Raw genomic sequence first — 14,520 nt, forward strand, 5'->3', positions numbered from 1 at the left:
ACTGGCGGCAGACTCAGTCTCTCCCTCGAGAAGCGCCTCGCTCTCTCTCTGCCAACACAACCAGCCACATGAGCATCAGTCAGGGGCAGGGAGGGCCTGCTTGCGGCAGACTCAGTCTCTCCCCCGTGCAGCACCTCAATCTCTCTCTGCCAACAGAACCAGCCACATGAGCATCAGTCAGGGACAGGGAGCGGCTGACTGGCGGCAGACTCAGTCTCTCCCTCGAGAAGCGCCTCGCTCTCTCCCTGCCAACACAACCAGCCACATGAGCATCAGTCAGGGACAGGGAGCGCCTGACTGGCAGCAGACTCAGTCCCTCCCCCGTGCAGCGCCTCAATCTCTCTCTGCCAACACAACCAGCCACATGAGCATCAGTCAGGGACAGGGAGCGGCTGACTGGCGGCAGACTCAGTCTCTCCCTCGAGAAGCGCCTCGATCTCTCCCTGCCAACACAACCAGCCACATGAGCATCAGTCAGGGACAGGGAGCGGCTGACTGGCGGCAGACTCAGTCTCTCCCCCCTGCAGCGCCTCGCTCTCTCTCTGCCAACACAACCAGCCACATGAGCATCAGTCAGGGTCAAGGAGCGGTTGACTGGCGGCAGACTCAGTCTCTCCCCCCTGCAGCGCCTCGCTCTCTCTCTGCCAACACAACCAGCCACATGAGCATCAGTCAGGGACAGGGAGCGGCTGACTGGCGGCAGACTCAGTCTCTCCCTCGAGAAGCGCCTCGGTCTCTCCCTGCCAACACAACCAGCCACATGAGCATCAGTCAGGGACAGGGAGCGGCTGACTGGCGGCAGACTCAGTCTCTCCCCCCTGCAGCGCCTCGCTCTCTCTCTGCCAACACAACCAGCCACATGAGCATCAGTCAGGGACAGGGAGCGGCTGACTGGCGGCAGACTCAGTCTCTCCGCCGTGAAGCGCCTCGCTCTCTCTCTGCCAACACAACCAGCCACATGAGCATCAGTCAGGGTCAAGGAGCGGTTGACTGGCGGCAGACTCAGTCCCTCCCCCGTGCAGCGCCTCGCTCTCTCTCTGCCAACACAACCAGCCACATGAGCATCAGTCAGGGTCAAGGAGCGGTTGACTGGCGGCAGACTCAGTCCCTCCCCCGTGCAGCGCCTCGCTCTCTCCCTGCCAACACAACCAGCCACATGAGCATCAGACAGGGACAGGGAGCGGCTGACTGGCGGCAGACTCAGTCTCTCCCTCGAGAAGCGCCTCGCTCTCTCTCTGCCAACAAAACCAGCCACATGAGCATCAGTCAGGGACAGGGAGCGGCTGACTGGCGGCAGACTCAGTCCCTCCCCCGTGCAGCGCCTCGCTCTCTCCCTGCCAACACAACCAGCCACATGAGCATCAGACAGGGACAGGGAGCGGCTGACTGGCGGCAGACTCAGTCTCTCCCTCGAGAAGCGCCTCGCTCTCTCTCTGCCAACACAACCAACCACATGAGCATCAGTCAGGGACAGGGAGCGGCTGACTGGCAGCAGACTCAGTCTCTCCCCCGTGCAGCGCCTCGCTCACTCCCTGCCTACACAACCAGCCACATGAGCATCAGTCAGGGACAGGGAGCGGCTGACTGGCGGCAGACTCATTCTCACCCCCGTGCAGCGCCTCGCTCTCTCCCTGCCAACACAACCAGCCACATGAGCATCAGACAGGGACAGGGAGCGGCTGACTGGCGGCAGACTCAGTCCCTCCCCCGTGCAGCGCCTCGCTCTCTCCCTGCCAACACAACCAGCCACATGAGCATCAGACAGGGACAGGGAGCGGCTGACTGGCGGCAGACTCAGTCTCTCCCTCGTGCAGCGCCTCACTCTCTCTCTGCCAACACAACCAGCCACATGAGCATCAGACAGGGACAGGGAGCGGCTGACTGGCGGCAGACTCAGTCTCTCCCTCGAGAAGCGCCTCGCTCTCTCTCTGCCAACACAACCAGCCACATGAGCATCAGTCAGGGACAGGGAGCGGCTGACTGGCAGCAGACTCAGTCTCTCCCCCGTGCAGCGCCTCGCTCACTCCCTGCCTACACAACCAGCCACATGAGCATCAGTCAGGGACAGGGAGCGGCTGACTGGCGGCAGACTCATTCTCACCCCCGTGCAGCGCCTCTCTCTCTCCCTGCCAACACAACCAGCCACATGAGCATCAGACAGGGACAGGGAGCGGCTGACTGGCGGCAGACTCAGTCTCTCCCTCGAGAAGCGCCTCGCTCTCTCTCTGCCAACAAAACCAGCCACATGAGCATCAGTCAGGGACAGGGAGCGGCTGACTGGCGGCAGACTCAGTCTCTCCCTCGTGCAGCGCCTCACTCTCTCTCTGCCAACACAACCAGCCACATGAGCATCAGTCAGGGACAGGGAGCGGCTGACTGGCAGCAGACTCAGTCTCTCCCCCGTGCAGCGCCTCGCTCACTCCCTGCCTACACAACCAGCCACATGAGCATCAGTCAGGGACAGGGAGCGGCTGACTGGCGGCAGACTCATTCTCACCCCCGTGCAGCGCCTCGCTCTCTCCCTGCCAACACAACCAGCCACATGAGCATCAGTCAGGGACAGGGAGCGGCTGACTGGCAGCAGACTCAGTATCTCCCTCGAGAAGCGCCTCGCTCTCTCCCTGCCTACACAACCAGCCACATGAGCATCAGTCAGGGACAGGGAGCGGCTGACTGGCAGCAGACTCAGTCCCTCCCCCGTGCAGCGCCTCGCTCTCTCTCTGCCAACACAACCAGCCACATGAGCATCAGTCAGGGACAGGGAGCGGCTGACTGGCAGCAGACTCAGTCCCTCCCCCGTGCAGCGCCTCACTCTCTCTCTGCCAACACAACCAGCCACATGAGCATCAGTCAGGGACAGGGAGCGGCTGACTGGCAGCAGACTCAGTCTCTCCCCCGTGCAGCGCCTCGCTCTCTTTCTGCCAACAGAACCAGCCACATGAGCATCAGTCAGGGACAGGGAGCGGCTGACTGGCAGCAGACTCAGTCTCTCCCTCGTGCAGCGCCTCGCTCTCTCTCTGCCAACAGAACCAGCCACATGAGCATCAGTCAGGGACAGGGAGCGGCTGACTGGCGGCAGACTCAGTCTCTCCCCCGTGCAGCGCCTCGTTCTCTCTCTGCCAACACAACCAGCCACATGAGCATCAGTCAGGGTCAGGGAGCAGTTGTCATACTGGATCTACGTTAGGCGTACTGCAATGGTCCACCCCCTGCTGACAATATAGGGATACACGCGTATGCACACCAGTTAACCGACTTGTCACGAATGCTTTGAATCCGTTAGAAAGAGGGTGAAAGTGCTTTGACCATTTCTCTCGTGGATTGCCTTAGCCTTCACCTCTTTTCTACACTTTCAAAAATTCATAGGCAGGTACAGACTAAATTTTACAAAGAACTAACAAGCAGTTGAATTTGTATGTGTTGTGTCTACTTCTGTCTCTCACTACTGTTTCCTTGCTTCTTAGAGGACAGTTTTTTTATTAGGAAAAAAACACAGATTAAACACTTTTACTCTAAATATTTGAAATAATAGTACACTGGTAAACAGAAAAACGTGTATTTGCAATTGTTTGCATAAAACAGCAATATCCTAAGGGTATAGTTACACAAAATATGCTTTCCAAATAGATGTTTTGCAAACGTTACGACTAATCCAATACAAAGTAATGAAGTTCTTATAGCCACTTCTTAAGCCAAGAAACTAAACATCACTCATGTGTTGATGTCACAAGAAATTGTGCACTTAAATGGTGCTGATAATAATATTTACCAGTAATCATTACTATGTTCCTTCTCACGGAAACTGTTGACAAGAAAGGTATAACCAAAAATTTATACAAACTTAAACAAATATCCTTGAGCTTTACAATCATGTACGTGAGTTACAATTTGCTTACGATACGTCTTATATCAGAGCATAAAAACATATATTTACGTAGTGAAGAATCAAGAGCAAATTCCATTTAAAAAATTAGACCTCACAACAATCCACAAAACTCTATGAAAGTTAGCAAATGCTCCTTGCAACCTAGTTTAAGATAATCACAAGTACTAATAAATTTTCTTGTGACTCATCATGTAACATTTGTCGTGTCTGAAACCACATGCTGTTTTTCACAAAACTTCCCAGCATGGTAACTGGACATACAGCCCTTAACATAACTGTCGCTCGTGCAAAGAGCATAATACTTCGACAACATACAATTAATCTATAACCAGTACTTAATCTGATGATTAATTATGATTCCAACAGGGACTGAGGCATGGGTCTTTCAATGCCGCAAAAACATGCTAAGGCTGGACTGAGAGTGATATTGTGATCTCTGTACCATCACTACATGTAGATATTACCCCACAGGTACTGACAGATCCAAAACAATGGCAAGCATTCACATTGTGTAGTACGCACATACGTGCCTATGCACCACCGCTTAGACATACTCGTCCAACGTCAAACCCAGCCGTGAAATAAGGCACCCTATGTCGTACAAACTCTCAAGTAATTTCAGGAAGGCACAGCTGCCTCCAAAGAAGTAAATCCAAGTTAACACAAGCTAAACCAAGAACAGAGAATTATAGGACAGTTGCGTGCACCAGCAAAAGCATAACAAAGGAAACTACATGTCATTGCACTTGACGAGTTTCGTGCTTCAGCATGACAAACACAAAATTATTACCGTGCTTGAGTGTCTCATGTCCAAATGGGCTGGTAGTACTCTAAACCTGAATGACCTTATTGAGATAAATACGCTCATGCATCGCAATCAGAATACTCCCGAGGGGTGCCACAAAGAGAATTTATTAAGAGAGTGCTCACTGACTCACCAAGCACCCCCCTCGCACAAGACGACCCACACACAGCTACAGAGTGTTCCTATCAGGTGCACGTCGATGAAGAACTTGCTAACTTTCTATCACCCCTAAAGAGAAACCAAACTACAGCTATGCGCATGCACCAAATGGAAAACACGCCACAAGGAAACAGGAGGGCACACTTGATCAGGCCATACTCCATGGACCAAGGTGCGTCGTCTGAATACGTCGTCTTCTGACCTCTCCACCAACTCAGCTTGTATTGTGCTTGATAAGCTGTCTGTATGTGCCATACCACATCATGTGTTTCTGCAAGAGTCCCCCCCCCCCCCCCACTACTGTCAACGAAGGATACAGACGTGTACACAGTACCTGAGGTGGTCGCATCGTGACAAGCGTGTTGTGTCTGGTCTAGAAGGTACCCCAGGCATGATGCTGTACTTTCCCAACTTTTACCAACTATTACATTCACGCATCACAGGGGGCACCGGCAATACCAATTTAATGGCATCTGAAGAAAAGGTATCAAGACTCGTGTGTATCTCTAAGATACTACACTTTACCACTTCCATTAAAGGTTTAACAATTAGTTTTTGGCTTCATAGAATCACTCCCAATGAAAAAACATAGTCTACAACTCTTTTAACTCACTCTCACTCTCACTTTCTCTCTCTCTCTCTCTTTCTCTCACGTGTGTGTGTATTGTATTGTGTGTGTATTGTATTGTGTGTGTGTGTGTGTGTGTGTGTGTGTGTGTGTGTGTGTGTGTGTGTGTGTGTGTGCGTATAAAATAGTTTACATGTGTCTAGTTATCTACAATTACCTTATAAACATAAAATCCTCAAAGATTTATTTATAAAATTTTGATTTTATGCATAAATTAATAATTAATTCATTTTTGTACTGTTTCACAATAGGACAATTTTTTTTTTAATTTAAATCATAGTCAAATATAATTTTTAATTTTAACAATTTAAATGATTATGACATTTAAAAAAAAAATTTGTAAGAAAAACATCCCAATATTTGTTAAACTTCCAACCATTACTAAAATTAAAGAACCAAAAAAGAATAAAAACAAAAATTAATTCTGGATTTTAGTGATAACATTAAAAAAACCTATTTTAAGTTTTCTTACTTTTGACACAAAAATTTCATTTACTCTTACTAAACTAAATGCAAACTTAAATTTTAAACTGAAGCTTGCAGAAGAAAACTACAAAGCAGGGAGAAGCATACCGTGCTGGGAATGGCTGGCTGTTCCTCCGGCTGCTTGACGCCCACAAACAACTGCATGACATCCGTCTCCAGGGCCCGCAGCACCTCATCGGGCTGCAGGTGTTCCCGGCAGGTGGCATCAATAGGCCTGTCGCAACACAGCACTTTACAAACAACACACTCCGTCTCCAGGGCCCGCAGCACCTCATCGGGCTGCAGGTGTTCCCGGCAGGTGGCATCAATAGGCCTGTCGCAACACAGCACTTTACAAACAACACACTCCGTCTCCAGGGCCCGCAGCACCTCATCGGGCTGCAGGTGTTCCCGGCAGGTGGCATCAATAGGCCTGTCGCAACACAGCACTTTACAAACAACACACTCCGTCTCCAGGGCCCGCAGCACCTCATCGGGCTGCAGGTGTTCCCGGCAGGTGGCATCAATAGGCCTGTCGCAACACAGCACTTTACAAACAACACACTCCGTCTCCAGGGCCCGCAGCACCTCGTCGGGCTGCAGGTGTTCCCGGCAGGTGGCATCAATAGGCCTGTCGCAACACAGCACTTTACAAACAACACACTCCGTCTCCAGGGCCCGCAGCACCTCGTCGGGCTGCAGGTGTTCCCGGCAGGTGGCATCAATAGGCCTGTCGCAACACAGCACTTTACAAACAACACACTCCGTCTCCAGGGCCCGCAGCACCTCGTCGGGCTGCAGGTGTTCCCGGCAGGTGGCATCAATAGGCCTGTCGCAACACAGCACTTTACAAACAACACACTCCGTCTCCAGGGCCCGCAGCACCTCATCGGGCTGCAGGTGTTCCCGGCAGGTGGCATCAATAGGCCTGTCGCAACACAGCACTTTACAAACAACACACTCCGTCTCCAGGGCCCGCAGCACCTCATCGGGCTGCAGGTGTTCCCGGCAGGTGGCATCAATAGGCCTGTCGCAACACAGCACTTTACAAACAACACACTCCGTCTCCAGGGCCCGCAGCACCTCGTCGGGCTGCAGGTGTTCCCGGCAGGTGGCATCAATAGGCCTGTCTCAACACAGCACTTTACAAACAACACACTCCGTCTCCAGGGCCCGCAGCACCTCGTCGGGCTGCAGGTGTTCCCGGCAGGTGGCATCAATAGGCCTGTCGCAACACAGCACTTTACAAACAACATAGGTACTCTTCCTCTGGTCTGGTAGTAGTATTCAATGTAAAAATCATGTAATCAGAATATTTTAATGCTAAACTCATTTATTAATATAAAAAATATTTTTTTAAATATACTTGGACTATCTTGCTGAATATATCAAAAGAAAAATATCAATGAAAAATATCTTAGTAAATCGAACATCATCAAATTATTATCCTATACCTAATTTAAATATACAAAGGTTACCTTATTTCAAATTCAGATCAGATGGCAATATCTATATTCAAAATATGTATTCACAACAATTAAATTCTTCTGTGTTTTTACTTTATTTTTTCTCTTTGTGCTGTACTTTTTAGCTGGATAATGGTGTAATATTTGAGTTCCACTATTCTTGATATCAGGAGTTTAAATTACGAAGCTTAGTACAATACAGGGTGTGGCGCGGAAACTTGCTGATTTGTATTTCGCGTCAAGAGGTGAGATGGGGTCGGGAGAGGGTGGCGAGGGTCTCGTTCGAAATGGCAGTCCATGAGGTGTTGTCATCCACCTGGTCAGTGCTCCGTGAAAACTTGCCTCATGACGCACTCGTGTTCTTCAGTGATGAGGTTAACTTTCACATTTCGAGCAGTGTAAACAAGAAAAACATGCGTTATTGGAGGGATAACAATCAGCGTGAACTTCATCAGCATACACTTCACTGTGAAGGAGTGACTGTGTGGTATGCAGCGTCAAGAGTGGGAATAATTGGTCCTTATTTTTTTGAGGAAAATGAACGAGCAGTCACGGTGACTGCGGCTCGTTACACACAAATGATTGAAGGATTTTGTCTGCCTGCACTTGCAGAAATGAATGTTGGGGATGTCTGGTTTCAACAGGATGGAACCACGGCACACACCGCGCGATGTTCAATGGATCTTTCGAATCAACATTTCGCAGAGCGCCTTATCTCATTGAGAGGCGACCTTGTTTTGCCCGCTCGTTCCCCCGATTAGGCTCCGTGTGACTTTTTTATGGGGTTATCTGAAATCAATTGTTTACAGTGACCATCCAAGAACCTTACATCGTCTGAAAAACAACATATCGTGTTTTATCGCATAATGGGCGCACGCGCATAATCGTCGCAACCATATTTTAGGCTGTCAAAATTGGGATAAAAAGACTTCTCGCGTAAACGTCGCATGATGTTTTTGGTCCCGCTGGTAGATGCAGAGTGCTTTGTGTAGGTATCTTTTCCGTATAAAACGATGTATTTTAAAGTAGAAATCTAATATTTATTCGGTCATTACAACTTACTTAATAAATTAACGGAAAAATACGAAGTTGTTTGACGTGTAAATTTTCTTACAAATACGTTTTTAAACGTTATTTACTTTATCTGATCGTCTGCGTCGCCGCGGTGTAGATATAATCTAAAATTTAATTTCGGTCATTACCACTTATTTATTTAATTAACGGAAATACAAAGTTGTCTGACGTGTAAATTTTCTTTTAAAGACGTTTTTAAACTGTATTTCCTTTATCTGATTGTCTGCGTTACCGCGGCGTACCGCTTATAAAAATGTAGCCAGCGCATCATTCATGTTTGGTTATGTTGATTCCCGTATAGAGCGCGCGCACGTAGTCGAATATCGATATCTCGCTGATTGGATGCAACGCGCGCTCTCTGTCAGGTGCCGAGTTAACTACATTTGATAGCCCGCATTCTTTCGTGGCAAGTGTGTACTACAACACGTTAGTTCACGTCAGATTCAAGTGGCTTGCGTTCGCTTTAGAGTTTTGGTTTTTCTATTTAAAGTTGAAGAAAGGTTTTTGTTTAAGGAATTATTAATATAGATTGTTTGGCGTGCTATTGTATACTCCACCTTTTTTTAAATAAACGTACTTTCCATGAACTGGTTTTGTTATTATGAATAACTTTACCTAACAAAAAAAATGTTCTGCATAATTGTCGCACCCCTACTTGATTTTAGAATAAAATGTACGACGATTATACGAGAAAACACGGTACGCCAAGCTAACGCAAACATACCCGTCGATATGCTTGAAAGAGTTGCACAGAACTTCAGAAATCGGGTAACTCAATGCATTGACAATAGGGGCCATCATTTGATGGATGTAATCTTTAAAACTATACAATGGAAAAATTTCAGCGTGACATATATTACAAGAAAAATTACATTATAATGATATCTCTACTGCTTTATTTTTTATTGGCCTTTCAAATCAGCAAGTTTCCGCGCCGCACCCTATATTTGTACATGGAGTAATATCATGGCTTAACACAGCATCTAACTTCTCTCTGACAGTGCAAAATAAACAACGTAGGCATACCAATCCTCGTGAAGAGCTTTTATGACTCAGTGCTTCTGCTGTACCTAATTGTCATAATCAGTCGTGAAAAATTCAATTCATAGCACTCAAGCCACAAATTAAATATTTCCTATTCCTCTATGCAGAAAAACAACTTCTTAGTACAGTAGAATCCAGCTGATGCGACCCCTCACGGTTCCCGGAAAAACGGACTTATAAACGGAAGGGTCGAAATAGAGAATTCGGGCCAATCCCCCTCCCCAACCCAAAAAAAAAAAAAAAAAACATAAAAAATCGCCTTTGTTCGCATAGATTTCTTATTCAAATAGTCTATGGTGTAAAAAAGACAACTTTTTAAATTCATATTACAGTGTTAAATAGCATGATGTCTCCCGAAAAAAACGATACCCTAGAAAGCAATATTGGAGCTCCCGTTGCCGAGAAAAAAAAATTCAACACAGTGCAGCGTGTCCATTTTCGCCGTCTTTGTATAGAAAAATCAGACGATTTAGTATTGAAATGATAACTTTTTATTAAAGGTTTATTATGTCTCTTGCGGGCTGTATTAGTGTGGTGTTTAAAAGGTTGCGTCCCGTGACACAACGGGTGGTCTGGCGGCGCTTATCGCTCAGGTCCGGCCGGCTGACGTGCAGGAATGCGAGAAGTAGGGTAAGCGCGTGTGTGTGCGTGTGTGTGAGAGAGAGTGAAAGAGAGAAAAAAAAAAGGGGGGGGGGGGGCTGGCGACCAGCAGCATCGTTAGCTAGCTAGAGTGTGACGGTAAATGTCGATCTTCACCACTTCCGCTTGCTGCAGGGGGACCGGGACCGCAATAGACGCGCGCGTAGATGCTATCAGGTGACGAGCGCAGTTTACCGGTATTGGGTAGCGTGGGCAGTCTAGAGGGAGAGGGGTGGTATCTATTTTTAGCCGTCTTTTGTATACCTGCCTGCTTACAGTACAGCGCTCGCCAAAATAAACGTGAACACATAGCGCCCAACAAAGTGTAACAGACTTGTTTTTCAGCCGATTTTACTCAAATTTTTCACGGTTCCTCAAAAAAACGGTCGTATAAACGGAATGGACGCATCAGAGGGGGGTCGCATCGGCGGGATTCTACTGTATTTGATTAGAGCTATACAGGACCTTTCAAAGACAAATGAATAATGCCACTGAAAATAAATTTCTATCTGCAGTAATGAACATGAATACTTCCTTATCGTCATCTCTGTATCAAAAATTAATACCATGGATTTACAAGCATTAACTTCTTTATTAAACAGTAGGCATTTTATACTGCCTCAGCTGCAAATATTTCGGACATTTATGTCTATCAACCGGTAGCAGTTTTCCTCAATAATTTTGACAATCTTGAATGGACCTTTGTATAGTATAAATAGTTTCACAGTGACAGTCTCCCAAAATTTGCTTAAAGCATAGGTTTTTCCTTAATACGTACCAGGTTTCCAACTTTGAATATGCTTACTTTTGACATCTTCTACACTATTTTACGCCACTCCGCTGCTGATACTATTTTAGTATTTATAGAAGATACAACTTATTTCTTCAGCTCTTCTAACAGTACTATTTCAATGGTCAGCCATTCGAGATTGTCTTTGGGTAGCAGTGCTGGATTTATCGCTTCTGAATTTTCGCAGTTTAATGCTTTGTGTGATGTCAGTTTCTATAGTGTGGCTTCATACACATTCAACTAAAGGATTATATTCTCTTCATTTCTCTTGTTTACAGTGACAGTTGACATAATATACTTTCAATGATTTTCATTAGACGTTCCACCCGATTACCTTGTTGGTGCCATATTGACGAGGTCGTGGGAATTATTTTCAGTCTTTCCAATCCAGACTTCCATAGTCCACTGATAAATTGTGTACCTCGGTCAGGGAAATGTATTTAATCTGCCCCTAATTCAACAAATAATTCCAACTTATTCAACACCATTCTACCAGTTGAATTTTATTTTGATATAATTTTGTATATTTATAAAACATATCCATAATGACAAAGATTAATTTTGTTATGGCTTCAGGCGGTGGTAATGGGCCAAAAGTTCTACAGAAGCCAATTCGAATGGACCGCGAGATATAGTGGGTTGTTATGCTCCTTGTAAATGTTCTTGAGCTTGTTTCGACTTCTGGCACAAGTCGCAAAAAGTAATTACCTATTCTCAAAACTATTCTTGGCATATTCATCCAGTAAACTTGCCTCCTTAAAGCTTCGCTTAGATTATTTAAACCAAAGTATCCAAGGTTTAAGTGTATTTCCCATAAATTTGATTTTGTATGGCACTTGGAATCACAGGTTTCCAATACACATTGTCGTAAGGATCCTTCTGTGTTGTGAGCCAGAACATTCCGTTCTTCGAAATGCAATAAACTTGATTCATTTTATGATTAGCATCTACATGCTCCAACTTATATTTGATCTTTTTGCAGAAACCATTTTCATTTTGCAAAACATTCAGATTTTTGATCAGCTTAGATAATCTTGGACAGATTTTGCTAAAAGGCATTTGAATGCAAGTGACCAGGAATTCTTTTGAATTACTATTAGGTGTTTTATCTTCCAATGTCAAATCCAGAGCTAGACTTAGAAGATTGGCTGCTAAATTATTCTGTCCTTTAATGGGTTGTATTTGGATACCATATTTTTGTAATAGCAGACAGCAACGTGTTAACCTACTTCCAAATATCTTGCTCACCTTCAAACACGTTAACGCCTGATGGTCAGTCAATATCTTAAACTTATCTCCTGTCGCGGTTGACACTCCCGGTGTCACACCACCACAAGTTAGACACCCGTCTGGGAACAGCCTTCAACACTCCAATCTTGTTTATCTTTTTTAAGTTATTATTTTGCACGCTGCTCCAAAAAACGAGTGCCCCAAAATTCATAAATAAATTATTCAAAAGGTTTTTAAAAAAGGAAGAGATCAGATTAATAGCATTTAAAATGAAAAGAACGTAATTACTCAAAATGTGAAAAACTTTAATGAGACCAATTGCGCATGAGCATGGTAAGGAATTTAAGTTACCACCAAATATCAAAAAAATTACAATTATATCTAAAACCATTTGCCCTATAAAGTTATAGAGGCTTTTAATATAGCCACGTTTTAATATATACCAATAAATAATAAATACTGCAATAAACACATAAATAAATTCAGACATTGAAACAAAAACCGTTCAAAAAATATATATATGTATAAATAATAAATTACAATACTATTCAAGTAAAAGTTAGTAAAAATTAATGTCTCTCTAAACATCTTGATTACACCCGGGTGAATTTATTTTAACGGCGCTTCATGGCATGCTTGATGGAAGGTTCGGTAAAAATGAGTACGAGGACGCAACATACACTCGACGTGGGAATTAGGGTCTTTTGGCAAAAAAACATTTTTAAATTGTTCACTGTTATGGTGGGCAAAGTTTATATCAACGCCCCGGGGTTACAGGGGCAAAAGTTCGGAGCCGGAATCACTTACTTGGATTAAACGTTGTACGTCGCATCCCACCCCGGACCTCCTGGCCCGGAGTTTAGCCGGCTGTACTTTAGCACACATGCTAAATGCTTCATTAACGAAAAAAGTAGCGTAGACTTTTCATCCTCTTGGCAGCACCCGCCACCATCTAAGTATTTGCCGAAGTTCAATATACGTCAGCTGATTTATGTTAAAAAATATTCACGAGTCCCCGCCGGCCCAATACCACGAGCCATCACCCGCGCTCGTCACGCCCGAAGCGCATACACGTCCACCACGGCGATCAGCTGACGACTCCCTCATACAGCTCATTCCGTCCCTCTTGACGTATTTTCCCCCACCACCTTATTGCCTTGGAACAGTCCATTTCAATCTTCACGGGGGGAGCGTCGTACACCGTATTATGATTCAAAGTCCAAAACGATATAATTAAATATCAAGAAACTAAACCATTTAAAAAAACATAATATAAAAACATATTTAAAAATAAGATTAACAAAACTTATAAAGGACCAATACTTATAAAAAAAGAAAAAGGGCAAATACTAAAACTAAAATTACGTCACAGCCATAATTCAACATTAATTAAAATAAATATAAAATCAAGTGGCCATGCCACCTATGGCCACAAATCTCCCCGGCCAAAAAAAATCTAAAAATAGTAACTAAAATACATAATCTTACAACTACCTATGTTCCACGTAAGTCTAGAACACTTAAAGCAACATATAATAAGGCAAGTATGAAAATTAGAGAAAAGGAGAGTATTAGAAACAGTCTCAACAGTCTCAAGGCACAATTAAGATGCTTCACAAGATAGAACAACACGTAATTAGAACACACTCGTGGAACAGGTACAACTATGGAAAACTTAAATCAGTAAACTAAACAAAATTTAATAAACTTTTCCTAAACTTACATACTCATTACAAAAAACTAGATATTATCTAGTTTAAGTAGCTATCCAACCAGATAACCTTATTTGTTACTTTGGTCATCCACTTTTTCTACGGCCTCTTTATTATTCAACCATTTAAAACACCTATTTTTTAAATGCCCTCTTTTCCCACAAAATTCACATTTGATAATTTTCAATTTCTCATGACATTCTCTCACTAAGTGTCCTAACTTATCACACTTAAAGCATTTAACATAGTTTTTATAACTATTCCTATCGCCTCCATCCCTGGGCCTTTGCGCGTGTTCTCGTCCATTAGACGTCTTGCTACTACCAAGACCTTCATACTCTTCCTGCGCACTCTTTACATTATCTACTTCTATAGCCCAACCAGCTAATTCATTAACATCTTTGGGTATCTGAATAAATGAACACTCCCTTCTCACTTGGGGACACATGTTCTCCATTATTAAACTAATAAGCTCCTTCTCTGACAGCTTTACCCCAAAAATCTTAACATGCCGTAAAATATCTTGTACAAAATTACTCGTGCTTTCAAGCGGCCTCTGAAACCGCCACACGTATTTATGAAGCCACATCTGCTTTGCCCGCCGGGAACACAAATTCTCCCA

General features: G+C 44.8%; 1 protein-coding gene across 1 annotated transcript in view; it reads right to left on the reverse strand.

The window, feature by feature from the left end:
* Nucleotides 1–14,520, reverse strand: part of LOC134542633 (uncharacterized) — a 116,525-nt gene that overhangs the window by 36,467 nt on the left and 65,538 nt on the right. Inside the window, exon 4 of the mRNA XM_063387030.1 lies at nucleotides 6,052–6,970. Coding sequence (XP_063243100.1) covers nucleotides 6,052–6,970 — 919 coding nt within the window. The remainder of the gene's footprint in view (nucleotides 1–6,051; nucleotides 6,971–14,520) is intronic.

The sequence above is a fragment of the Bacillus rossius genome, assembly GCF_032445375.1.
Source record: "Bacillus rossius redtenbacheri isolate Brsri chromosome 9 unlocalized genomic scaffold, Brsri_v3 Brsri_v3_scf9_1, whole genome shotgun sequence".
NCBI classification, from domain to species: domain Eukaryota; kingdom Metazoa; phylum Arthropoda; class Insecta; order Phasmatodea; family Bacillidae; genus Bacillus; species Bacillus rossius.